At 44.6% G+C, this 27,029-nt stretch overlaps 1 protein-coding gene across 2 annotated transcripts in view; it reads right to left on the bottom strand.

The window, feature by feature from the left end:
* Nucleotides 1-27,029, bottom strand: part of FER1L6 (fer-1 like family member 6) — a 114,092-nt gene that overhangs the window by 10,218 nt on the left and 76,845 nt on the right. For both annotated transcript variants that reach the window (XM_081204298.1, XM_081204297.1), the window contains exons 24-36: nt 25,348-25,509; nt 23,624-23,807; nt 22,264-22,457; nt 19,493-19,615; nt 18,922-18,961; nt 14,102-14,220; nt 13,784-13,915; nt 12,367-12,492; nt 10,930-11,057; nt 6,846-7,016; nt 5,228-5,388; nt 4,251-4,393; nt 3,160-3,248 (exon numbers count right to left, since the gene is read on the bottom strand). In XM_081204298.1, coding sequence (XP_081060424.1) covers nt 3,160-3,248; nt 4,251-4,393; nt 5,228-5,388; nt 6,846-7,016; nt 10,930-11,057; nt 12,367-12,492; nt 13,784-13,915; nt 14,102-14,220; nt 18,922-18,961; nt 19,493-19,615; nt 22,264-22,457; nt 23,624-23,807; nt 25,348-25,509 — 1,772 coding nt within the window. The remainder of the gene's footprint in view (nt 1-3,159; nt 3,249-4,250; nt 4,394-5,227; nt 5,389-6,845; nt 7,017-10,929; nt 11,058-12,366; nt 12,493-13,783; nt 13,916-14,101; nt 14,221-18,921; nt 18,962-19,492; nt 19,616-22,263; nt 22,458-23,623; nt 23,808-25,347; nt 25,510-27,029) is intronic.

The following is a 27,029-nucleotide window of genomic DNA, read 5'->3' as shown; positions in this document are numbered from 1 at the left end:
TGGGAGAGGAAGAAGGGTGGGGGAGGAAGAAGAAGGAGAGAGAGCCAGCACAGAATGTGAAGTTAGATTAGCAAAACACCGCATAATGTAATTCACAGTCAATCATTTTGGTCACATTTTGGGGGGACAGATTCTAATGTTAAGCTGCCTAAATATGAGAAAAAGAAAGTGGTTCTGGGGGGGGGATGGGGCCCTGCCTCTTTTTCTTTTCTGAGGAGAACTTAAAATAGCACAAATGTCATGCTTTCATATATTCACAATGTGATTCCTAACTAACTGGGATATTCTAGGAAGGAGTGGGGAGGAATTAAACCAGGAACAAGCAGCAGCAAACAGTATGACAGCCCTAGCAAAGGGAGAAAATGAAAAGGAACAGTTATCAAAGAAGGTGACATGTTTATGGGCTTTTCCAGAAGTTAATTGCATCCCATCTCCAAGCACAACTTTCTGCTTGATACTTGAAATGGGCAAACATTCAGCACAGTCCTAGTTTCGGTTACATGATGGGACTGTATCATAGGCCACCACTGAGAGTTTGAATTCAATGTAACATGGCTTCTTCTGACACTGTGATCTAATGTTTTGCACTGATAGGTACATTATTGGTATTTTGAACTTTCTTGCAAGAAAAAATGCTTTATTGATAGCATTAAAAACTTCTTAGCTGCTGTGAAGGCTGCTTCCTTAGCCCTTCATTAATTCTTCATGGAGAGAGGGGAAAGCTTAATAGAGTCAGCTTCAGACTGAACATAATTGATGTACTAATCGTTTCTCTGAAATTACTCCAGACTAAAAAAAAATTGCTGCCAAAAAGCCACTGTTAAAACAGTTTTATGAGCCTTGAATTTTTCTTGGCTTTTCTATCTGTTTTGTGTTCAACACACCCTCTCTAGCTGAGCAGCGTATTCAATGAAGTTATATGTTTTGTTATCTCAAATTATGTAGATCAAGTAACCTCAAACTATAGGGCCCAAACAGAAATCTTCACATGACTTATGACAAATAAGGGACAATTGGGAAATATGCAAATTTGTTGGAATAGACTCCAGCTTTACCATTTGGGTAATAGTGCAGTTAATGAGCAACAAATATTAAAATAAAATAATTATGGAGACAGAGCAGTGGAAAAGAATAAGGCTGGAGAATGACTATACACATTTTTAGAGTGAAATGTAATTTGAAATAGAGATTGCTGCCACTATCACATCCCACTTTTGCCTTTGGTAAACGGATCTTGCAGGTTTTTATACAGTTTTGAAAACCTGCAGAACCTCTTTGACCAGTGAGAACAACGGGACAAACATGAGCATCTCCAGTTTTTCAGGGGGCCCAAGCAACATGGCCCCTTAAGTATCGAGAGGCAGCTGAAGCACAGCTGCTGAAGAGTGGAAATAAGTGAGGAATAATAATAATAATTTATTATTTATACCCCCCCCCCATATGGCTGGGTTTCCCCAGCCACTCTGGGCGGCTTCCAACAAAACACTAAAATACAATAACCTATTAAACATTAAAAACATTAAAAACTAAACAGGGCTGCCTTTAGATGTCTTCTAAAAGCAGAGGCTTGACAACCATATGTCAGGAGTGCTCTGATGGTGTTTCCTGCTTGGCAGGGGGTTGGACTCGATGGCCCTTGTGGTCTATTCCAACTCTATGATTCTATGAAAAGTTTGGTAGTAATTTTTCTCTTTGACATCTGGTGGGAGGGTGTTCCACAGGGCGGGTGCCACTACCAAGAAGGCCCTCTGCCTGGTTCCCTGTAACTTGGCTTCTTTCAGCGAGGGAACCACCAGAAGGCCCTTGGCGCTGGACCTCAGTGTCCGGGCAGAACGATGGAGGTGGAGATGCTCTTTCAGGTATACTGGACCAAGGCCATTTAGGGCTTTAAAGGTCAGCACCAACACTTTGAATTGTGCTCGGAAACGTACTGGGAGCCTGTGTAGGTCTTTCAAGACCAGTGTTATATGGTCTCGGCGGCCGCTCCCAGTCACCGGTCTACCTGCCACATTCTGGATTAGTTGTAGTTTCTGGGTCACCTTCAAAGGTAGCCCCACATAGAGCGCATTACAGTAGTCCAAGTGGGAGATAACTAGAGCATGCACCACTCTGGCCAGACAGTCTGCGGGCAGGTAGGGTCTCAGCCTGCGTACCAGATGGAGCTGATAAACAGCTGCCCTGGACACAGAATTGACCTGCGCCTTCATGGACAGCTGTGAGTCCAGAATGACTCCCAGGCTGCACACCTGGTCCTTCAGGGGCACAGTTACCCCATTCAGGACCAGGGAGTCCCCCACACCTGTTAATTGAGGAACCGTCCTAGATTCCTTTGTACCACCGTAGAGAACACTGAGACGCTGTTACTGTTGATGCACATTCTCTGTTGATGCAGAGTCTGGAATTGTCACACCTTTAACTAACAGCCCGCCTACCTCTCAATCACCTGAAGTCAAAACTATATCAGGCGATCCTTCTTTTCCCATGCAGATGATCATCTAATTACCAGAGTTGCATAGTTCCACGGACAGTGCTATGCAGGCACTGAAAGCTCCATGCATGGTGCTTTGCAAGCCCCAACAATCAGCTGACCACATGTGCAGGCAAAAAGGAGTGACCTCATATCATTGAGGCATCAGGGGATTAATAGATTGCTCCACTTCCACCTGCAAAAGTTGGCTCACAGGGGAGAGAAGGATTTGACCCACCAGCTGGACCCACTTCCCCACTCCCGCCTTAATGGTCTGAGCTGGGGAGAACTGCCAAACTCCCTGCCATTGGACCCCCCCCCCCAAAAAAAAGTTTGGGTTCTCCATGGGAAGTGAAACCATTCTCAAACCATTCTGACTGTCTTGCCCCCAGACCAGCTTTTATAAGCCCCCACAGCTACTTCTTGTGCAGTTGCCTTTGTTAATAAATAAGTGTTTTGCAAATTTCATTTTTTCTACAAGGCTTGATATATATAAAAAAAGGTTTTTAAAGATTGCTGATAACGGATAGAAAGCGGAAGGGAGATTATTCCAAACGAAAAGGATGTTCCAGTTCCTCGAGGTTTTAAGCTGCATGACAACTAGTTTACACATCCCTAGGAAGATGCAATACTATTAACAAGAAGCTAAAGAATGTATATTTGCAGGCAGAGGGGAGAGTGTAATGAATTACCCTTTGGGTTTTCTTGGTGAAATGTCAACCGGCGGCCCTGGGAGAGGCATATCCTTTGGAAACATGTCTACCCACATCTGCACACGGCCCTTCAGGAAGGAAAACAAAAGAACACATGCGAATGAGGTGCAAATTCAGTTATGGAATAGCAAGACTTATTATTATTATTAAAATGTGTATACCGACCTTCATCCGCATAGCTGATTCCAGACATCCCTGCATCTACTAATGCAGGCATAGGGAAACTCGACCCTCCAGATGTTTTGGGACTACAACTCCCATCATCCCTAGCTAACAGGACCAGTGGTCAGGTATGATGGGAATTGTAGTCTCAAAAACATCTGGAGGGCCGAGTTTGCCTATGCCTGTACTAATGCTTGAGCTACTGCTGCATAAGAACACAAGAAGAACTGTGCTGGATCGAACCCTTCTAGTTCCTTCTAGCATCCTTTTCTCACAATGGGCAACTTGATTAAAAAAAGGTAAAGGTAAAGGACCCCTGGACGGATAAGTCCAGTCAAAGGTGACTATTGGGTTATGGCACTCATCTCACTTTTCAGACCGAGGGAGCCGGCATTTGTCCACAGACAACTTTCCAGGTCACGTGGCCAGCATGGCTAAACTGCTTCTGGTGCAATGTGACACTGTGACGGAAACCAGAGCGCACGGAAACGCCATTTACCTTCCCGCCGCAGTGGTACCTATTTATCTGCTTGCACTGGTGTGCTTACGAACTGCTAGGTTGGTAGGAGCTGGGACAGAGTAATGGGAGCTCACCCCGATGCAGGGATTCGAACTGCCAACCTTCTGATTGGCAAGCCCAAGAGGCTCAGTGGTTTAGACCACAGCGCCACCCACGTCCCCTAGGGCAACTTGATACCTATATGGGAAGCTCATAAGCAGGACTTGAGCACAACAAATGGGGACACTTGTGACTCTCAGCAACTGGTATTCAGACGCATACCGATAACTCCAAATTAAGTATAATTGCCCAACCCGAATGGGCCTGTGACTGAATCCCAGCTGAAGATAGCAACAGCCAGCTTTCCATGATTTCCTTTTTTGCCATTTAGCTAGGCTATAGCATTTACCTGCTCCATGCCGGGCTTATCTTTGTGGTATATGGGCCGTGTCTCAATGTGTTCGGGTACCAGCTTGCATCCAACCCCAGGGATGTCGTTCCAGGAACGCAAAACCTTCAGAGCAAGGTGTTCATAGGATTCCACTGGCTCCTCTGCAAAAGGAAGGAAAGCACAAAACGAGCTGTTACGTCACACAAGGCTGGGCCTTGGCAGCAGCGGCGACAGCATCTTCTCATCCTCCTCCTCCTCCCTCCAGCAACCGCTAAGAGCTGCCCAGGGGAGGAGGCCAGGAGCAGCAGCCATGGAGAGGCAATGCTCCCTTGCAGCCGCCACTGCTTGGGATATGCGCTGGCTCATCCTCTTCACTGAGCTCGGCAGCGGCAGCACTGAAAGGAGAAACAGGGACATTCCGGGATCAAATCAGAAGCTGGGATAGCTTTTCAGGGGTGAATGAAGGTGATGTGACACCCGGGGCGGGGAATGTACAGCGTCGCTACGTATGACGCATGCGCTGTACGTAGCAAGCCGCACATGCATTGTACATAGTGGTTTGCCGGCACCGCTGCTCCAGCGCCATACAGACGGTACCAGGATCCTTTGCGTACAGTGCACGTGCTGCGTCGTTACATACAGCACATGCATGTGATGCCGCACATGCGCTGTACATAGCAGTTTGCAGCCGCGAATGAAGGATCCTTCACATGCGGCTGCAGCGGCGCAATGGCTGCTCGCGCCACTGCGTCCGGGCCGGGGCAGCAGGGCGAGCACCCTACAGGGTGCTTCCTTGTCACCCTCCCAGATGTGGAACCCAGGGCGCACTGTCCCCATGCCCCCCCCTTATGACGCCACTGTAGCTTTTGTAATTCCAGGAGCATCCCTGGAAAATTGGGACACTTGGAGGGTATGTTAATGCAGAGCCAGCTTTGTTAGTGCTTTACGAAAAACATTTGTGGTTCAGCAGATCAGACTGTAAAGACCATTATTACCATTCTCGTCTGCCTGGAAGACTGTCTGCCCTGTAAAGACCTTGTCGCCTACTTGTATCTTCCCAGGTTGCATGTAGGGCCCGCTCAGCTTGTTATCTTTGCAGAGCTTGGTCAGGATCTCGGTTGGCTTGGTGGCATCTCGCCAGGCATTATACCCTTCACTGCGAATGAGAGAAGATGGTTTTGGATGGATGGAGCAGTTTCTAAAAGCCAACATTCCTTTCAGAACAGAGCTCATGAGAACATTTCCTGCCAAGGCACTATTCAATTTTGATGAGCTCTAGAATACTACCTGGCCATAAGAACGTCTAGTTCCCATTAGAACAGAGACAGAGAACCTTTTTCCAGGCTGTGGACTGGTGGTCAGCTGTTTGGGGGGAGGGATGTCTTCCCATTGTGACAGCAGACTACAGTGGTGCCTCACAAGACGAAAATAATCCGTTCCGCGAGTCTCTTCGTCTAGCGGTTTTCTCGTCTTGCGAAGCAACCCTATTAGCGGCTTAGCGCTATTAGCGGTTTAGCGGTTTAGCGGCTATTAAAGGCTTAGCGGCTTAGCGGCTAAAAGGCTATTAGCGGCTTAGCGGCTTAGAAAAAGGGGGGGAGCGAAAAAAATTGCAAGACTCGCAAGACGTTTTCATGTTGCGAAGCAAGCCCATAGGGAAATTTGTCTTGCGAAGCGCATCAAAAAACGGAAAACCCTTTCGTCTAGCGGGCTTTTCGTCTTGCGAGGAATTCGTCTTGCGGGGCACCATTGTATAACACACGGTTAACATATACCCAGACTCACACACAAAGGCACACACAAAGCATAGAAAGCAGTGCATATATTCATTTCTTAGAAATGCCACTCAAGTTCCACCTTTCGTTTTCTCAATTGACTTCTTTTTAACACAACATTTGTAATAAAAGCTGTCCAATGTCCTTTATCTGGTTTGACTGTGTGAATGGCAAAAAGAACTTTAAGGCTGCACCCAGCTAAGTTCTACTCAAAGCAGATCCATTGAATGAATGAATGGAACTTTCTTTGCGTCAGCCATCGGCCATAGCAACAAACCAACATTGTGATATACACAGAACAAAATAAAAAGTAGATACTTTAGAACACAGTTTAGAGTCCTGAATCAGCAGTCAAATAGTGGACCTCATTCTGATTGCCCCAGCTAAAAACCTTGCAGCCATTAAAAATAATGGATACGATTAACTTACATCCATTGGTTTCAGTGGGTCAGTTCTGTAACTGCAAATAATGCAAATGCGCATCTAAACTGCAAAAATGCAACTGCATCTGAAATGTTGTATGCACTTTGCATGGGCAAGTTTTTGCATGTTTACAAGGAACACAGATTCGTCTTTCTGCTAAGACATCCTCCACTCACCTCGATCTTCTGCACCTTATCTTTGTGCACACTTTGTACAACACCAAAGCTCTTTTCCTTCTCAGCTGCTCCCTTTTGAACAGCTGATGGGCAGGAAGGGATGCAGACTGCTGAACGAAATTCAACTGCAAGTCAAATCCAGCCCAAGGCCTGGAAGTTCACCATCCCTACATTAGGAGTTTTCTGAAACTTCACAGGCTGTTGATCAATTACAGAGACCTTGTGTTTGGAAAGAAGCTTACATTTCATATTGGCTCTGCAACCCACAGGTAGCTCGATGTCTGCTGTAAAAACGGTTTTCCAAATCGATTTTTGTTTCTCCAATGAGGTCATCAGAACCAATCATGTCATGGTCGTAGATCAGGACTGAAAGCAGAGATTCCTTAGGGAAAGTTGCCTGGATTTCAAACGACCTATGGCAGAAATATTGGTAAAATTATGTCATGTTTGCTTTCAGGGAAGTCTCGCTGAAATCAATGGGACTTAATTGGGGGGAAAGTGGCTTAGGAGTGGGGTGTTAAAGTTATAGGAACATAGCACAGGTTTGAGAGTTTAACCCAAAAAAGCCATCACAAAAATTAGAAGAAGAAGAAGAGTTTGGATTTGATACCCCGCCTTTCACTCCCTTTAAGGAGTCTCAAAGCGGCTAACATTCTCCTTTCCCTTCCTCCCCCACAACAAACACTCTGTGACGTGAGTGGGGCTGAGAGACTTTAGAGAAGTGTGACTAGCCCAAGGTCACCCAGCAGCTGCATGTGGAGGAGCGGAGACGCAAACCCGGTTCCCCAGATTACGAGACTACCGCTCTTAACCACTACACCACATTGGTGGAAAGCTTTTGAAAAATATCCTTGGAATGATTTTTTTTCTGGCCACCCCAGAAAAACAACAACCCCTGAACCAATAGTCTTCTTCTACAGAATGTACGTCTGTGTTACAGCCAGCTATTAGTTAACTTTTCCCAGTATTGAAATGTGAGACCAACACTTGTTTTCTGTTATAGCTGAAAATGTGACTAAACTAGGCTTCTCCATCTGTTTGGTTTAATCTGGACATCAGTTACAAAATTCACCTTCTTGAATTTTCTTTCTCTTCATACATTGAGGCATCTCTATCTACTCCAGCAAGTTCTATGTTATATGGATTTTGTTTTTAATTCAAAGCATTTACGTCCCTCTCAAAAACTGGAAATGCTGCCAGAACAGCTTACAGATCAATATCCTCTCCACCCACCTGCAAAAGTTCTTGCCCTCAATCTTACAATCTTAAAATACACATGTAGAATGAGACAGGGAAGAAAGAGAAAAGCAAGCAAACAGGGACCAATTTCCAGATGTTATCAAATTCTTATAATGATCATCTTGGGTCGAAGCACAGCTAAAAAATAATAACCAAACAAATCCCAAACGGCTGTTTTGGTGGTGTGTGTATGGAATGATGCAACATGGCTGACACATCAAATAGAGAAGGAAATGGAATGGGATCATAAAATGGTAGAGGCGTGTCCGTCCCCCCCATCAGTGGAAAAAAGAAACTTATATAAAATAATAATAATAATAATAATAATAATAATAATAACATCTGGCTGGGTTTCCACTCTGGGTGGCTTCCAACAGAATATTAAAATACAATAGTCTATTAAACATTAAATGCTTCCCCTAGGTTGCCAACAGAAAAAGTGTTGAATTAAACCCTCTGGAGGCCCCATGGCAATTGAAATCTTGGGGGCCCCATCACAAATTATCTCCTATATGCATTTTTTATTTTAAAGGTAAAGGTAAAGGACCCCTGGATGGTTAAGTCCAGCCAAAGGCAACTATGGGGTTGCGGCACTCATCTTGTTTTACAGGCCAAGGGAGCCGGCATTTGTCCACAGACAGCTTTCCGGGTCATGTGGCCAGCATGACTAAGCCACTTCTGGCACAACGGAACACTGAAACAAGAGCAGCGCACGGAAACGCCTTTTACCTTCCCGCCGGAGTGGTACCTATTTATCTACTTGCACTTTTTGGCGTGCTTTCGAACTGCTAGGTCGGCAGGAGCAGGGACCGAGCAACAGGAGCTCATCCCGTCCTGGGGATTCGAACCACCGACCTTCTTATCGGCAAGCCCAAGAGGCTCAGTGGTTAGACTACAGCGCCACCTGCGTCCCACCTATTTTTTATTATACCAGCCGACAATTTTAATAAACCAATTTTATTACATGAAACAAACATTAACAATTATTAAACAAAGTAACATATCATATTATTAAACAAAAAGCTACAGAAGCTTGAGATGGTGATTTTCTTTCAAGATCTAATCAGTATTATTGTGATCTGTTGTTGCAGGGCCCCTAAAAGTTGTGGTGCCTATAGGCCAGTGCCTATGTGGTAATCTGGCACTGGACAGAAATTATTTGCACCTCTCCTGTGTTCTGAAAAGAAAGAAGAGGGAAGGGTGGGTGGCCCAGTCCTAATATCCGCTGAAATAATTGGGCATGGCCAATGTAAGAGACACTAAGCCAAGGCAAGCAGGAACTTAGAGCAGGATGATCAAACAGTCTCTCGTAGATTGTGGATTTTTGAGCAGATATTTACAAGAAATTTCATGGGTCCCATAGGAGGTACTGGAAGGTTCTCTGACACCTGAGTTAAAGAAAATGTTTTAAAATACTTTTGTTAAGAAACCAGAAGTCTTTTTATTGTGTATAGTGGGTGAAGAGATATCAAGGGAAGATAAAAGACTGTTCATGTATGCAACAACAGCGGCAAGAATTCTTTTAGCCCAAAAATGGAAACAGCAAGAAGTACCAACAAAAGAAAAGTGGCAGATTAAAATGATGGACTTTGCAGAACTGGTGAAGCTGACAGGAAAAATCCAAAACCAGAATGATCAAGTATTCCCAAAGGACTGGAGTAAATTTATACGCTATTTGAAAGATTACTGTAAGCAATTAACATCACTAGCAGGGTTGTCTTAAAAAAGCATCTTAAAAAGCAGAAACATCACCTTGCCGACAAAGGTCCGTATAGTTAAAGCTATGGATTTCCCAGTAGTGATGAATGGAAGTGAGAGCTGAACCATAAAGAAGGCTGATCGCCGAAGAATTGATGCTTTTGAGTTATGGTGCTGGAGGAGACTCTTGAGAGTCCCATGGACTGCAAGAAGATCGGACCTCTCCATTCTTAAGGAAATCAACCCTGAGTGCTCACTGGAAGGAGAGATACTGAAGCTGAGGCTCCAATACTTTGGCCACCTCATGAGAAGAGAAGACTCCCTGGAAAAGCCCTGATGTTGGGAAAGATGGAGGGCACAAGGAGAAGGGGACGACAGAGGGTGAGATTGTTGGACAGTGTTCTCGAAGCTACCAGCATGAGTTTGACCAAACTGCGGGAGGCAGTGGAAGACAGGAGTGCCTGGCGTGCTCTGGTCCATGGGGTCACGAAGAGTCGGACACGACTAAACGACTAAATAACAACAACAACAAGCAGGGTTGTCTGAAGACTCGTAATGAGAAACTTCCTCCCTTTTTATTTTAACCTAAATTTTAATGTCTTTTTGTAATGAGTGAAACTAGAATTGGAAAACGTGTGAAATGCAATGATATAAAGGTTGATTTTGAAAGCCATGAGACGGGAGGGAAGGAAATTGATGGGCTCTAAAGAGCCAGGGAGGTAAAGTGGATAACAATGATACGATTGTATATTATTAAATGGAAAACTAATTAAAAATTATATAGAAAAAAGGAAGGATCTGTGACACCGTGCTGCTGACCCCCTGAGTAATGCAAGGAATAATACCGCAGCTTATTAATATCAGCTAACAGACTGACAGTTTCCTGCATTAGCCATTAGCATGCGGACTGAATACATGGATATGCTGAAATAACCAACCTTTCTCCAGTGTACAAATATCCTTGGTTTCCTATTTCCTATTACATGGCCAAAGCAACTCCTAGATTGGATTAAAAATCGTATCCTGATTGAAATGCGATGCAATTCTAATGCAAACCTGGCCTAAACATTTTAGTTATACGATAGTTGCAGCAGACTTGGTTTACATCCTTGGTGACGATGGTGGTCAAGGTCATCAGTGCTATTGCATGAGAAGAGCTGAATCAACAAAAAACTAATTTGGGGAAACACCGGATGAACTTGAAAGCCGAATAATTTGCAATTAGACAATGTGACACATTGTCAAGAATTTAATCAGTAATTTACAAAGCATCTAAAGAGACATGCATCAATGTTTAACACATGCACTTGGTACTAAATAACGGGGGGAGAAATTGTCTGCAGCTAATTCATGACATCCGGAACATCACACAATTCAAAATAAACTCACCTTCCAAAAATTGGGTTCAGCTGCTTCGGAATATAATTGTCTCTGTCTTTAATTTCTGTTTTTCCCAACCTAAGCACAATATAAGGATCTGATTTGCCATCTGGATCAGCTGGACTAAGATTAAATGCCTACAGTAAGAGAAAAAATTATTAATGCATCCCAAACTATATAACCAATTTAGAGTAAAAACCAAACCAAACCAAGTGACTCAATTAATTATTTCAGTTTTCTGAATTAATTTAGTTAAATCTTTCTCCATTGACCCTATTTCCCCCTAAGAAGACCAAACCATTTTATGTTGATTATAGATTATTTTAAAAAACCAATTACTGGTAGATAGAATATTACGCTGAAGATTCTTAATACTGTTTGTAGACTATACTGTGTTTTGAAGAATTGTTATGTGAATCCTGAAATACTGTTCCAGGGCAGGGGTAGTGGTGCCAATTTGTGTTTATATTTAGAATAATAGACTTGTAGAATTGGAAGGGACCACGAGGGTCATTTTCTAGGCCAACCAGTGCTGGATTTACATATAAACTAAACAAGCTATAGCTTAGGGCCCCACTCTCTTGGGGGCTCCCAAAAAATTTAAAGGAAAAAAAACCTGGATGTACATTTCCAAAATATAAGATAAAAAACAAATAAAATAAAACCTACATACAGCAACAGTGGCAAATGGATTTAGATACCTATTAGGTCCATAAATTACCATACAGCATATATTAAACACAAAAAAGTGACAATTTGTTGTTGACAAAGGACAGCTGGACATATAAAGGGCCCCATTACCTTCAGTAGCTTAGGGCTTCATCAAACCTCAATCCGGCCATGAACCCAACCCCTTGCAATGTGGGAATCTCCCAACCCTGAGACTAAGAGTCTCATGCTCTACAGACTGAGCTGTGCTTAATTCATACTAATTTTTTTGTAATACAGTCATACCTCGGGTTACAGACGCTTCAGGTTGTGTTTTTTCGGGTTACGGACCGCTGAAACCCGGAAGTACCGAAACGGGTTCCTTCCGGGTTTTGACGGTCACGCATGCACAGAAATGATAAATTGCGCTTTGCGCATGCGCAGAAGCACCAAATTGCAACCCGCGTGTGCACATACATGGGTTGCGAATGCTGCGGGTTGCGAATGTGCCTCCCGCCCAGATCACGTTCGCAACCCGAGCGTCCACTGTAGTTTTATAGGGAAGTAAAATCAACAAATAATCCCAGACGATGCACTGCACTGACCAAGGCTCCAGCCTACTTGCCATTCTGGCAGGTAGCTAGAGTCTGGCCAATGCAGCGCTTGGCTTCATTGAGCATGTCATGGCTTGACCCTGCCCCTGTCAGGTGCTGCCTGTTGTTCTCCCCCTGCTGGGCTTCAGGGTCCAAGGCTTTGGCCCCAGACTCCGCACCTAACAGAACCATCAGTTATACTTACTGCGACAACGTATACTCTGATGAGAACTTTCACCGAGTGGTTGGGAGGGATGCCCTGCAAGATTCTCGGCTGGCCTCCGTCTCCTGAGCAGCCATCTTCTGGACTTTTGTAGATGCAGAAACAGCCCTGTTAATACACAACATGGATATAGATCGTTCCTAGTGCCAAACCGAAATCAGCAGATGCAGACATAATGTCATGCTTGCAGTGGTTTTTTGTTTACAAATGCATTCAACACTTATCTAAAAAAAATATAAAAAATATTACATGCTATTACAGTGATACCTTGGTTCTCAAACGCCTTGGTACTCAAACAACTTGGAACCCAAACACTGCAAACCTGGAAGTAAGTGTTCCTGTTTGCGAACTTTTTTCAGAAGCCGAACGTGCTCCATTTTGAGTGTTACGCTTCCGTTTTGAGTGCCACAGTTCTGTTTTGAGTGTTACACTGAGGTCTGCCTGTTTTCGCTGTTTATTTTGTGTTTTGTTTTTTGCGGCTCTTTGTTTGTTTGTTTTTGTGACTGTGTGGAACCCAGCTCAGCTCCTGATTGATTGTGTGACTGAAGTACATTGTTTTTTGCTTTCGTTTTATGGATCAATGGTCTTGTTAGATAGTAAAATTCATGTTCAATTGCTGTTTTAGGGGCTGTTTTTAGAAGTCTGGAATGGATTAATCCGTTTTGCATTACTTTCTATGGGAAAGCGCACCTTGGTTTTGGAACAGACTTCCAGAATGGATTAAGTTTGAGAACCAAGGTAGCACTGTACTCCCAAGAGTTTTTGGGAGACCCCTATTCCTCTCTCAGAACTACCATTTCCAGACTTCCCTGAGAGGAGGGATGGGTGGTTAAACACCTGTGGTAGTTGTGGCTCTGTGAGGGAAACAGGGTTTGTTTAACATCTCTGAGCACCCTTAACAAACTAAAGCTCCCAGGATTCTTTATGTAGTAAGCTCTGACTATTTAAAGTGGCATAATGGTGTTTTAAATGTATTGTGTGAATGTGGCCTGAATACATTGCCACAGTTTGGTTCTTTTGGCGTTGACAGATTAAGGTGTAATAAGAATCTTAATTTTTAACATTTCAATTAAGTGATCTGAAGACAACAGCCTGAGGGTTGTTCTGAAATTGGGAATAACTCTATTTTCATGAGTTAATTGAATTTATGATAGAGGTACTGAAAGCTTGTCCTCTTTTTAGATTTAGGACAGGGAATCCCTGTGGTTTTTCAATCAATGAAGAATCATAGGTTCTGCCAAAAAAAAAAAAAAAGTGTGTTTAGTTTGGTTAATCTACTATGTATGGCATACTCTGTGCACTGCCCCACAAATGCTAGCAAACTTAAATATTACCAAGTAAAAATGAATTTCTGTGCAACATGGATTTCTTTATTTCCTCGCGGTACTTTTCACAATACCTTAAACTTCCCTACGATCCTGTCCTCGTAGTCGCTGTGATCTTCATCAGTGGACTTGCCTCGGAAGAGTTCAAACGTTTTCACCCAGTCTTCAAAGTTGTTAAATTCACTCTCCAAATCTCCATCGTAGATCTTTGGACGAGATTGACCAACATTTCACAATTGAGAAAGCAGTGGGAGCAGTTTCAGAACAAAAATTTAAGCAAAATGAGTGGAAGCAGGAAACTGGGGAAATATGCGAGATGAGCACCTAGGATTTGTGCTGATTCTCCCAAATTAGCAGAATAACACGGATTTCCAAAAATGAATGAACTTTACCTCCAGGGTTGCTAGATTTGGAGGGGCCTCCTTCACTTTCTTCTTGAGCAACTTGTCTTTCTTCTTTCTGTCTGGCTCGTCTTCAATGCTCAGTGCTACGTGCCCAGAGGTCTGTTTCGCTACAGAGATTAAATGGAACAGGTTTTGTTTACCATTACAAATGACTGCATCGAAAGATGAACCGCAAGCCTATTCTCTGTTTATTGTAAGGTAAAGGTAAAGGGACCCCTGACCATTAGGTCCAGTCATGGCCGACTCTGGGGTTGTGGTGCTCATCTCGCTTTACTGGCCGAGGGAGCCGGCGTACAGCTTCTGGGTCATGTGGCAAGCATGACTAAGCCACTTCTGGCGAAACCAGAGCAGCGCATGGAAACGCCGTTTACCTTCCCCGCCAGAGCGGTACCTATTTATCTACTTGCAGTTTGACGTGCTTTCGAACTGCTAGGTTGGCAGGAGCTGGGACCGAGCAACGGGAGTTCACCCCGTTGCGGGGATTCGAACCGCCAACCTTCTGATCGGCAAGCCCTAGGCTCTGTGGTTTAACCTGCGTCCCTCTGTTTATTGTAGCAAATAAATAAATAGTAGCTGCAATGCTATGATGATAGAACTAAGGTTGGAAGAGGATGTCTCTCCTGGGAACTGTAACAACTGAATTCCCCCCCTTTTAAAAAAAGAACATTATTGTCGGCTGCATGCATGCCTTACATTTAAAAATCACATTTTCCCCACCCCAAAGAAGCCTGGGAACCATAGTTTGCCCCTCACAGAGCTACAGTTCCCAGCATCCTTAACAAAGTACATGTCGGGCTTCAGGAAATCGGCTTCCTCCTCCGTGGCAGTAAACAAAAGATCAAACGAAAGGAACGTCTTACCAGTTAGAATCTTTAATAATTACAGTGAGAGAACAAAGAAATGGCGGTGCTCCCAATTAAGGGTTACACCCCCTTCCATCCCTAGTAATCTACGTCATTCCTGTGTCTTATCACCTGAGCTTGTACCCTCCGGGCTTTCTGTTCTGACACTTTCTGAGCTCTCTGTGACTTTGGAGAATGCTGTCCAGAGACTGTGAATCTGTTAACCCTCTCTCTTCCAGTGTTTCTTCTCCTAGCTGTTCCCCATCCAGTACTTCCCAGCTTCTGCCTTCTGAACTATGTCCCTCTGCAAACCACTGCTCCAAATCTATACTGTCCTCCTGCTCCTGGGAAGATTCAGGATCTGAATCAGGAGCAGGGAGAGAGAGAGAGAGGCTCCCACCATTCCTCCTCAGCGCAGCCCACCTCAGCATGGTCCCTTACAGTACAGCTCCCAGGATTCTTTGGGGATGATGGTGGATGTGCTTTAAATCAATGGCATGTATTCTATCCCATCTCTTAACACAGGTTTCCCAGTTAACTCCCATTCAAACTACTAGTCAGGTCCCCCCATTTTTCTTTAGCTTCAGCAGATCAGGTTCTCACTGGAGCAATGATGATCACATCCTTTATATTCTCCCTATTTGTTTCCCTACTTTTTATTTATTTATTTAAAAAGCTATTTTTATTTAACTAGATTGAATAAGTTGCTTGCACAAGACATACATTAAAATCACAGACAGAATCAGGTGTAAAAAAGAAGAAAGCTTAAAACTTTTCAAAATAAAGCCCAGCAGTTTGAAAATAGAAATTCTAAAATAAAATTGCATATTAAAATACATGTCAAATTTGCAGACTTGCTTAAAAATGAAAAGGTTTTTAGCGAGAACCAAAAACAATATACCAATGGGGTCTGCCAGTTATCAAAGAACAGGGAGTTCCATATTGTTGGTGGTGTCACTATTAATTATATCAATATGTTTTTTTATCCACTGTGCCTAACTTCAGGCTTAGCAAATTGATTCCCATCCCTTGGCATCAGCATCAAGATTTTTATGATGCAACATCAAATTAGTTGGCAGTGGCCCTGCATAAGACTAAAGTAGCATTTCAGAGGTCTAGGGTCCACACCAGTGTAAAATGCCTATGTGCCTCAAATGTACTTTCTTATTTATTTATTTTTTAAAGAAAATGCAGGTGGGATCCTTTATCCTAATCCCCACCCACCAGGTTCATCAGAAAGGAAGGGGGGAAAACTGCAGCCCACTAGCAGCTGAAAAAAACAAACAAGATGAATTTTAACAGGGAGAAATGTAAAGTATTGCACTTGGGCAAAAAAAATGAGAGGCACAAATACAAGATGGGTGACACCTGGCTTGAGAGCAGTACATGTGAAAAGGATCTAGGAGTCTTGGTTGACCACAAACTTGACATGAGCCAACAGTGTGACGCGGCAGCTAAAAAAGCCAATGCAATTCTGGGCTGCATCAATAGGAGTATAGCATCTAGATCAAGGGAAGTAATAGTGCCACTGTATTCTGCTCTGGTCAGACCACACCTGGAGTACTGTGTCCAGTTCTGGGCACCACAATTCAAGAAGGACACTGACAAACTGGAACGTGTCCAGAGGAGGGCAACCAAAATGGTCAAAGGCCTGGAAACAATGCCTTATGAGGAACGGCTAAGGGAGCTGGGCATGTTTAGCCTGGAGAACAGGAGGTTAAGGGGTGATATGATAGCCATGTTCAAATATATAAAAGGATGTCACATAGAGGAGGGAGAAAGGTTGTTTTCTGCTGCTCCAGAGAAGCGGACACGGAGCAATGGATCCAAACTACAAGAAAGAAGATTCCACTAAACATTAGGAAGAACTTCCTGACAGTAAGAGCTGTTTGACAGTGGAATTTGCTGCCAAGGAGTGTGGTGGAGTCTCCTACTTTGGAGGTCTTTAAGCAGAGGCTTGACAACCATATGTCAGGAGTGCTCTGATGGTGTTTCCTGCTTGGCAGGGGGTTGGACTCGATGGCCCTTGTGGTCTCTTCCAACTCTATGATTCTATGATTCTATGAATTGAAGAATTCTCTTTAAGGTGACGGGCAAAGTTATTTTGGACATGGATACAGCAATCATAAAAAAGGACTCCTTGCCGGCCTATCAAGATGTTTCAATCATGCGGAGACACAAATTGCCTGCATAATTAGATTTCTGGCAAGCTCTGCTACACCAGTGAGTTAATGATTGAAATTCCATGCACCTGCAGTTCTTGGGCCAGCAATAAATTAGGTCAAATCTACGCCGCACTCGTGGAGTTAAGTTTAAAAACAGGCAAACAGGCAAACAAATAATTAAGGGTCAGACACATTTATAAAAGACAGGGTATGCCAAGAACCAAGATATTAGCTGCCAGATCTCCAGCAAAGCCTCCCCTGAAATATTTTGGCTTTATTTGACTCTTGGTGTATCTGTGCTTAGGGCCAAGCTAGATGTCATAGCAACAGCATGAATTGTTATATAAACAGCAGCCAAGGGGGGCCTCAGCAGAACTGGAACCACGGGAGGTGAACAAGCTAGAATCATAGAGCTGAAAGGGATCCAAGGGTCATCTAGTCCAACCCCCTACAATTCAGGAATGTCAGCAAAAGCATCCATGACAGATGTCCATCCAACTTTTGCTTAAAAACCTCCAAGGAAGGAGACCCACAGTGGGCGGGATGGTAAAAGGTAAAAGGACGCAGGTGGCGTTGTGGTCTAAACCACTGAGCCTCTTGGGCTTGCCAGTCAGAAGGTTGGCGGTTCGAATCCCTGTGATGAGGTGTGATCCTGTTGCTCTGTCCCAGCTCCTGCAAACCTAGCAGTTTGAAAGCACACCAGTACAAGTAGATAAATAGGTACCACTGTGGCGGGAAGGTAAATGGCATTTCCGTGTGCTCTGGTTTCTGTCACGGTGTTCCGTTGCACCAAAAGCTGTTTAGTCATGCTGGCCACATGACCTGAAAAGCTGTCTGTGGCAGCGGTGGAGAAAGCCACTCGGGTGCCTGGGGCGGTGCGCCCAGGGGTGGCGCGAGCTGCTCATAGGGGCTGGGCACACCACAGGGCCTCTGGAGTCTGCCTGCCTCCTCCCACTCAACCACTCTACAGCTGGGGGGGGGAGGCAGCGGGTGGACCACTTGGGCACGAGAGAGACAGGTGGCTCGGGCGCACTGCAGGGCCCACAGTGAGTGCCGCCCGGCATCTTGTCACCCCCCTCAGTGGTGACATTTGGGGCAACCCACCCCCACTGCACCTCCTTCCTCCGCCCCTGGTCTGTGGACAGACACCGGCTCCCTCAGCCTGAATGCGAGATGAGCGCCGCAACCCCATAGTCACCTTTGACTGGACTTAACTGTCCAGGGTCCTTTACCTTTTACCTTACACACAAGGTGAAAAGGTGCGCAAGACTTCAGGTGTTTGTCTGGGCTGTATTGCACAAAACACCAGACTGATCTGTAAAGTACACATAATGGCACAGAGATATAGATGGATAGATAGATAGATAGATAGATAGATAGATAGATAGATAGATAGATCTCTATCTATGGCTCAGATCAGCTGTTGCCGCAAGCAGAACTCTAAACTCCGCTGCCACTAAGTGAAGGAAAGGAGGCGATTTTTCATTATTTTCCCCTCACCCATCAGCTGCCAGTGCTGGATGAAAATGTGCTCTGAGCAGTTGCCGGATCCTCTGGCACAGTGGGGAGGTGGTACAGAAAACTGCAGGAGTTAGGAGGATATCAGCAAAATTACCTTTCCCCCTTCCTAGCTGGAGCCTCTACTGGACCGAAAGCTTTTCTGCATACAGAAAGAGCCATTTTGTTCCCACAAGGGATGCTGAGTATCTGGGCGATTCGCAAACAGGAAGATGAAATCAAACTGTGCAGCTTTCAGAATGAACCAAGAAAGAGAAAGAAAAATGCAAATGGAGATACTCACCGTTTCCTGGCTTCCCATCACTGAAATCGAGCACTTTTGCCTTTCAAAATAAAATAAGAGGGTTTTTTTAAAAAAACACAGGTAGACAGAAACTTGCATAACTGGAACAATAAGGAGCAAGCCACTTTAGTTACAGCTCTGTTTTAATATCTCAGCTCTTGTTAAAGTAGAAATCAATTTGCTTCCCTCCTTTGTAGAAGAGAAAGATTGCACCCCTCATTTCCATGTTCCAGATTTTTGTTTTTTTAAATTTCCCCCTGAAGACTCATAGTTAGCGATACTGAAATACTCTCAATGCAAAAAGTAAAAGAATCCCATGGCACATCAATGGTATTAACAGGTTTAGTGTGGCCCATTTTGTTGGCCACAGTTTCATCCAGCCCATAAAGTGGTTAGATACATTTATGTGTGCCTGTACACACACATGTACATACACAGGCCAAAGCATCATGAGTTGCAAGTCAAACATTCTGTGACATTTCGGGGGGGGGGATGCATTCAACACCATACTTCAACACAGACGAGTCACAAACTGTACTCCTTGCATACACAGGGGTCCCAGAGTCCCTACCTTTTGTCCTTTTTGTACAGAGGCATAATACTTTGACCACCAATCAATAACATTTTCAGCCGATTCGTCAGCTATTGTCCTCTTTTTCCTCTTGGTGGAGCGTCGTGTTGATTTCCTTGAGCCCTGGAAGGGAAGAAAAAGTTGGAGTTAGAAAGATGGCAGGAGGAGAGAATGGACCTGCAGACCGATTTCAGCCTGAGGATAAATGGTGGCGTTGGAGAGACATATCTGCATCAAAAGATCAAGCACAGATGTTTCCACGCACAATGCTTTGGGTCCACATGGATTGAACACTTCGGTAATGAAAAGCTTGTTGAGGAGGTGCTCACTTCACAATGTTGTTCTGGGACAACTGGGATGGGGGGAAGGATTAGGTCCTACTGCCACCTGAAGATCAGAGACCGGCCATCTCTGGTTTACAAAGGGGGCCCAAAGGCGACAGTAAAGGTAAAGGGTCCCCTGATCATTAGGTCCAGTTGCGGATGACTCTGGGGTTGCAGCGCTCATCTCGCTTTATTGGCCGATGGAGCCAGCGTACAGCTTCCGGGTCATGTGGCCAGCATGACTAAGCCGCTTCTGGTGAACCAGAGCAGCGTACAGAAACGCTGTTTACCTTCCCACCAGAACGGTATCTATTTATCTACTTGCACTGGTGTGCTTTCGAACTGCGAGGTTGGCAGGAGCAGGGACCGAGCAATGGGAGCTCTCCCCGTCACGGGGATTCGAACCACTGACCTTCTGATCGGCAAGCCCTATGCTCTGTGGTTTAACCCACAGTGCCACCCGCGTCCCAAAGGTGACAGTAAGCTGTTGTTATTCAGTTCAAAGTATTTAGGTTAAATGCTGTAGGTTTTTCAGAGCTGGAACAGGGTGGCTTAGACAGTGGCGGATTCTCCCTTGTTACAGGTATGAAGGGAGTGCTCTAATACTAGAGTTTCTGCATGAGCAGGGAGATGAACTAGATTTGATTTGATCTAATCTTTCCATTCTGCTTTTCCAACAACAAATGATGATCTCAAAGTGGCTCACAATAATCACAAAGTCCTCTTTCCAGAGGGGAGGAGTTGTGAGCGGGAGTCAGTTCCCGCATCGGCGGGGGGGGGGGCGTATTCGGCCCCCTGCGTCAGCTCTCCCCAGCTGCCACTTTCAGCTAGCCTTTCAGCTAGCTAATAGGGCTAGCGTGTGGGCGGGGTTTAGACACATTTAAGCGGCCACGGCAGTGGTGGGGCCCCATTCTTTTCCTGTTTTTGGATGGATCATCCACCCTCCCTCCCTCTAGGTAATTTCTTTGCTTTTGACCTTGCTATGGACTTTGGTCGGTTGCCTTGGTTGGCCAGGGGGCCTGGTAGGAATTTTTATCCAACTGGCAAATTTGCACCAGCCTCTTGGTTTTCCGCCCACCTCGTAGCAAATCGTCACAACTTTCTGGTATTGGCGGTTAGGCATTGGAATATGTGTAGTGTGTTGGAGGGCAGGTTGTGGCCATCACCTACCCCTCCTCTTATTTGGGTATTCCGTTAAAGGGATCCGGCGGTCGTGGATGCCCTGTCCGATGCCCTGCTGGTGGCTAGGGCCATGGCAAGACCCCCGGTGACGTCAGGGGAAGCTCCCAGTTGTATTTGCATGAACAAGCTCCTCCCTCTGGTTGTTAACCCTCAAATGACTCCCCGCTGAGTGGGGTGGAGTCATGTATAGATTGCTTGATCCAATGCCTAAGCCAATACCACTCACATGCTGTAACCAGTAAAGTTGTGGCCTTATTTAACCCATTAACCTAAAGCACTGTGTCCTTGTGTCTTATTTATCTCTACGCGGGTCCTCGACTCACAAAAGCATTTTTTATTTTAAACCCCCCCCATTACAATCACTATACTATTAAACAGCATTGCATATAAATAAAGCAAACAACAACGAATTCATCAAAATGATTAATACAATTCAATAAAGTAATAGTAATGTCATAGAAGACCTCTGAGAAACAGCTCTACAGTTTTGTGAATTATCTCCTGCTGTAACTGGGCCCCTGTGAGCAGATTTATGATATTAAGACCTCGTGGGAGATGTTGCCTTGTTGAATGAAAATGAAATAGCGTACTTTCTCTTTTGTGGTCCCGATTCCTTTCCCTAGTTACAGGCTCTGGTCACTTCTTAATGTTGAGAAGGAGAGTTGCTGTTGGTACTGCCTTTGAGTCCTAGTCATGATCATTCTGTTAGAATTCCTGCTCCGTGATTTCAGTCATGGGATTGTTGTCTATCACATGACGGTATATGTTTTGACTCCACAAAGTGGGAAGTGACGGAGACAGGATGTTTGTGTCACTGTGTTCCATGAAGTGGGACTATTGTCCTTTGTTTTTTTCTCTTTGTTGTCTGATGCTAGAGAGAGAGGGAGCCATGTTGCAGTGCTCCGTGTGGGTTTATATGTAAATAAAGTAGATTAGCCAAAATGCTGAGCTGCTGAGGTCTGTCACACGTATGATGCGCAAACTCTGCAGATCCCTAAGTGTGCTGATGTCTGTTGGCATCGGTCGCTGTGATGTTCGGCCAGAAGAAAGCTTTTGAAGCTCCCAAACGATCGAGCAGGAGGAAGAGAACATGCCAGTCAGGCATGTGTCTCTGCCAGGGTCCTACTTGAGTGTAGGCTGAGCTCATGACACATTCATTAATATGCAACGTAATATTAACAGAATATTACTTCAATCAATACGGAAGAAAATGTACTATCCCAGAGCTCCAGGATGAAGCCAGCCAGCTACTGCAATGGTACCTACTTTTTGCTTCTCATCTTTTGCAGGTGCCGAGGTAGGAGGAGAAGCAGGTTTCAGGGAAGGTGCCAGCAGAGGCGATGGAGCCGATGGCTCTGGCACGGCCAACACAGGCTCACCATGTTCCACGTCAATATAGACATGATCTCCTGAAGAGTCTTCAGGCTGAGGCGACTGAAGTTGCGCTGGAGCGGGTGAAGCTGGAAACCAGAAACACTTGTTATTGCGGTGGCTCACCTAGTGGGCCCTCTCAGCAAACTGTGGGCCTTCTCAAAGCTGCATTATATTGAGAAGTAGACTCTGCCACATCTACTAGAGAAAAATGGAGGATCACTCTATCAATGGCTACCAGTTATAATGGATGTGTTCTGTCTCCTCTTGTCAGAGGCAGTATGCCTCTGAATGCCTAGGCCCTGATCGTGGTCTTCCCAGAGGCTATTGGTTGGCCACTGTGAGAAACTGGACAAGATGGGTCTTTGGCCTGATCCAGCCACGCTCTTCTGTCAAGATCTTTCAGCCCTGCCTGACAGGGCTGTTTGATGTTTTGTTATGTTTTATATATTCTGTAAGCTGCCCAGAGTGGCTGGGGAAACCCAGCCAGATGGGCGGGGTATTAATAATAATAATAATAATAATAATAATAATAATAATAATAATCCCAAGGATTAAACCTGGGACTTTATACCTGCATAGCAAGGGTTGTTTTAATGCTTTGTAGGATTCAATAAATGTCATTGATAATGAGTGTGAATGGCTGCTGAAGAATTATGGGAGATATCAATGAAAGAAATCTCTTGGCTCACACACAGTGATAGTGAGGGGCTCTGCAGTGGCTCTCTGTTTGTGGAATGCTCCACAAAATTCTGTTTGTGGAATAATAATAATAATAATAATAATAATACACCTTCAGGCGCCAGGCGAAAACATTTCTCTTCATCCAAGCCTTTGGCTGATTAACATTCTAAGGCCCTTTTAAATGTGTTTGTGGGAGGAGGGAGTTTGTGGGAGTTTTGTTTTGTGCTTGTTCTTACCATGTATTTTGTGTTTCCTTTTTGTATTTTTATTTTGTGAACTGCCTTGAGATCTTCAGATGAAGGGTAGTATACAAATCGAATAAATGAATAAATAAAATCAACATCCTATGGTGGACCACAGCCAATTACTCATTATTGCCAGGCTGTATTGATCGCCTTTGGTCTATAACATGACTTCCCCCCATCCTCCAGCAATAAACTAAACTATAAAAACTATGCAGATATTTTCTATGTGAGCTTGCTCATATCATATTTAAGACTCATATAAAATATAAGGTCATTTACTCATATGAATATAAGCCCCTTGGACGCAAACGCTCAGCACTTCTTACCTTTGTCGATTTCCACAATGTCGGGCTGTTTTGCTGGTGAGGCAGGCAGTTCTTTAGGCTTATACAGAAACTGCTTCAGGCAATTGATGGTGTGGGTTCCAACCAAAGTGCTGCGTCCAAAGGCTCTCCAGTCAACTACACAGATGCTAAGAGGTGGGTGCAGCAGTTCATTTTCAGGCAGTTCCTAGCAGAGGAGAATGGACGAGATCCAATAATAATCAATTGTTTGTCTTCTGATATGGTGGTTACCAGAATTTACTCACTGGCCCATTGATAATCTTGTTTTAATCCTAGATGTAGCAGCTATCTAATGTAGAGAAATACAATATAATCCCCTGCAACTTTGGCTTCACTAACTGTTGTTGTTTTGGTTTCCATAGAAATTTGGCCTCTTCAGGATCTTCCAAATTGATGAAACTTTGTCCGTGACTCGAGAAATTTCACCTACCTGTACATGTTTCTTTTTATATATTCTTCACACAGGGCTCCCAATGATCTCTCATCCTCACCTGTTTAGCTTTAGCAAAGCTATAATCTTAAATGTTTCTATTCTTGTCCCTGTTGTACCCAGGAACAGCCATATTTTGCTCTTTGCAAAATCTAACAGGATAACTCTAATTTGATCTATTAATTCACAAGCCACATTGAACAAAGGGCCCGTCACCTCTTGGCAACTCCCAAATGTCTGCAAGCAATTTACAATAAAAACAAATCCTTATAAAAAAATCACCAGCATTTTAGTGCAGGTTGCTCATAATAAACACATTTTGGGATGCCGTTTTGACAAATATGCACATTTTTGCAAGCAATCTGCCCTAGTATAACGTATTTTGGATGTTGCTTTCACTAATAGACGTACAGCTTTTCTCCACACTTCCCCTAATACAAACATTTTTGTGCATTTTGTTTGGTTCGAGAACTCTATCGTGAATCTTGGAGATGTGCAAACTTAAAAGGACAGCTGCATTTTGGTTCTTCTATAGGTTTAAGAAATGCGAATTAGGCAGTTTCTTCTTGAAATGTAAACTTACATTTCTCACCCACCCCTAGTGAAATCCACTCTCGACTAGCGGTGCGGCAGGTGGCGGTGCTGCGGGTGGCAGTCAGCTCAGTGGGATCCTACCTTCGTCACCAGTGAAATCTACTCGGAGTCGAGAGTGGATTTCCTGCTCTTTATTCAGCTCATAGCGGTGAGGAGGAATGAATGTTCCTCCAAAGTATCTGCTTTATATACATTATTTACACAATGGGCTGCACATGATTGGCTAATTCCAGAATTCTCCTGTAGGCCAATCAGGTTGTGGATTCACTTCCATCTGGAGCTGGATTGGGTGGCTCCTGCAGACCAATCATACTGCTGCATTGTTCTAGGACCAATCAGACTGCTGCATTCTGAATCCTATTCAACTCCGTACATAACACCTAGGTTGAATATATGAGACCCCCACAGTTTATCCTCATAAGAACCCTCTGAGGCAGCTTTAAGTTTACAGATGATAGTTGGTCCAAAGTCACCCTGTGAGCTGCACTAAAATTGGAGCCACCATCTCCCCAGCCCCACTTCTGAAGAAAAGAAAAAAACCAGCATCTTATTTTACTGCATCCTGTCTGGCTCTTAACTATCCCATGGGTTATTCCCAAACTTTACTCTGCTGCTTGTTTTTCGGGGGGGGGGGGGGAGAGGAAAGAGGGAGTCTGACTAGCAGCAAGTTATACATACTTACCACTTCAAACCAGTCTGCCTGGACATTAAAATTTGGATTGTTTTTGTAGCTCTGGATGACACACGATTTCACCCCTTTGCTGGCACATTCAATGAGAACTTGTGGGCGGTCCACAGAGAGGAGTTGCACCTTCTTCAGTTCACGGAGACCCCAGAAGAGAACCTTCAACGGGGATAAGAAAAACACTTAGCATGTGCGCAATTCATTTCCGTACATTATCTGAGTACTTGCAATTGCAACAGTCCTGCAAGGTAGGCCAGGTTATTGTCCTCTGTATTTCAGATGTGGGGATAGAAGGGACGAGGCTCACAAAATGGTGATTGGCCTTATACTGGTCTGATTCAGCCTGATTCACCGCATCAAGCAGTTGGTCCCTTACCTTTCCCGCCCCGACCTGGCCACAGTGATCCATGCGATGGTCACCTCCAGGCTTGACTACTGTAATTCGCTCTACGCGGGGCTGCCCTTGAAGCTGTCCCAGAAACTCCAGCAGGTGCAGAATGCTGCAGCGAGGCTCCTCACGGGGTCTCTGCCATGGGAGCATATTCACCCAGTGCTTTTCTAGCTGCACTGGCTCCCGGTGGAGTACAGGGTCAGATTTAAGGTGCTGGTTTTGACCTTTAAAGCCCTTCACGGCCTAGGACCCTCGTACCTACGGGACCACCTCTCCCGGTATGTCTCACGGAGAGCCTCAAGGTCCATAAATAGCGACACCCTAGTGGTCCCAGGCCCTAAGGAAGTTAGATTGGCTTCAACCAGAGCCAGGGCCTTTTCAGCACTGGCCCCAACTTGGTGGAACGCTCTGTCTCATGAGACCAGGGCCCTGCAGGATCTGATTTCTTTCCGCAGGGCCTGTAAGACAGAGTTGTTCCACCTGGCCTTTGGCTTAGAACCAGTTTGGCTCCCTCCCCCTCTTTCTTTTTTCTTTTTCCTTTCTCCTCCTGTGATGAGGCTGCATTTTAATTTTAATGTTGTATTTTAATCTTGTTTTTAAGTTGTATTCATTCAACTTGTTTTTATTATTGCTTGTTAGCCGCCCTGAGCTGCACACTAAGCCCAGTCCCAGCAGGTATAGGCTTGGAGTATATGCCCCAGGCCCCCACACTTTTTGCCCTCGACAGTTCTGGCTAAATGCCTGAAAAGTTCTCTTCCCTGCCCCTTAAATGCTGACAAATAGCACCTCAGGACGATTCTTTAAAAACTGATTTACAAACTGAGGGCAAGGGAAAAGGGAGAAAGAGAATAATGAGTTGTTTTCAAAGATTTATGCCTAGCAAGTTTCCATCTCTTCTGGATAAGAATCTTGCTTGGCAACTGCAAATAACTGGAATCTGTAAGGCTGCGTGTTATGTGTCTAGAAGAAAGTATTTAACCCCTGTTGCCACACACGGAAATATAGAGAGAGGAGCCATAGCTCAGCGGGAGAGCACCTGCTTTGCATGCAAAAGGTCCCGGGTGCAAATGCCTTTGTCTCTAGGTAGGACTGGGAACATCCCCAGTGTGAAACCTTGGGGAGCTACTGTCAGTTAGTGTCAGCAATACTGGGCTGAATGGACACTAGATGGGTGATTGGCTCAATGGGTATGGTAAACCTGCGGACGACTGTTAACAACTGCAATTAGTCCAACAGGAAAAAGCAAGGAATAGTATGCAGGTGACCAAAAAGAGCATTAGCATGTGTA

The sequence above is a fragment of the Podarcis bocagei genome (genome assembly GCF_964188305.1).
Source record: "Podarcis bocagei genome assembly, chromosome: 8".
Classification (NCBI taxonomy): Eukaryota; Metazoa; Chordata; class Lepidosauria; order Squamata; family Lacertidae; genus Podarcis; species Podarcis bocagei.
The sequence above is the reverse complement of the archived record's forward strand: the minus strand, read 5'-3'. Positions and strand labels throughout refer to the sequence as shown.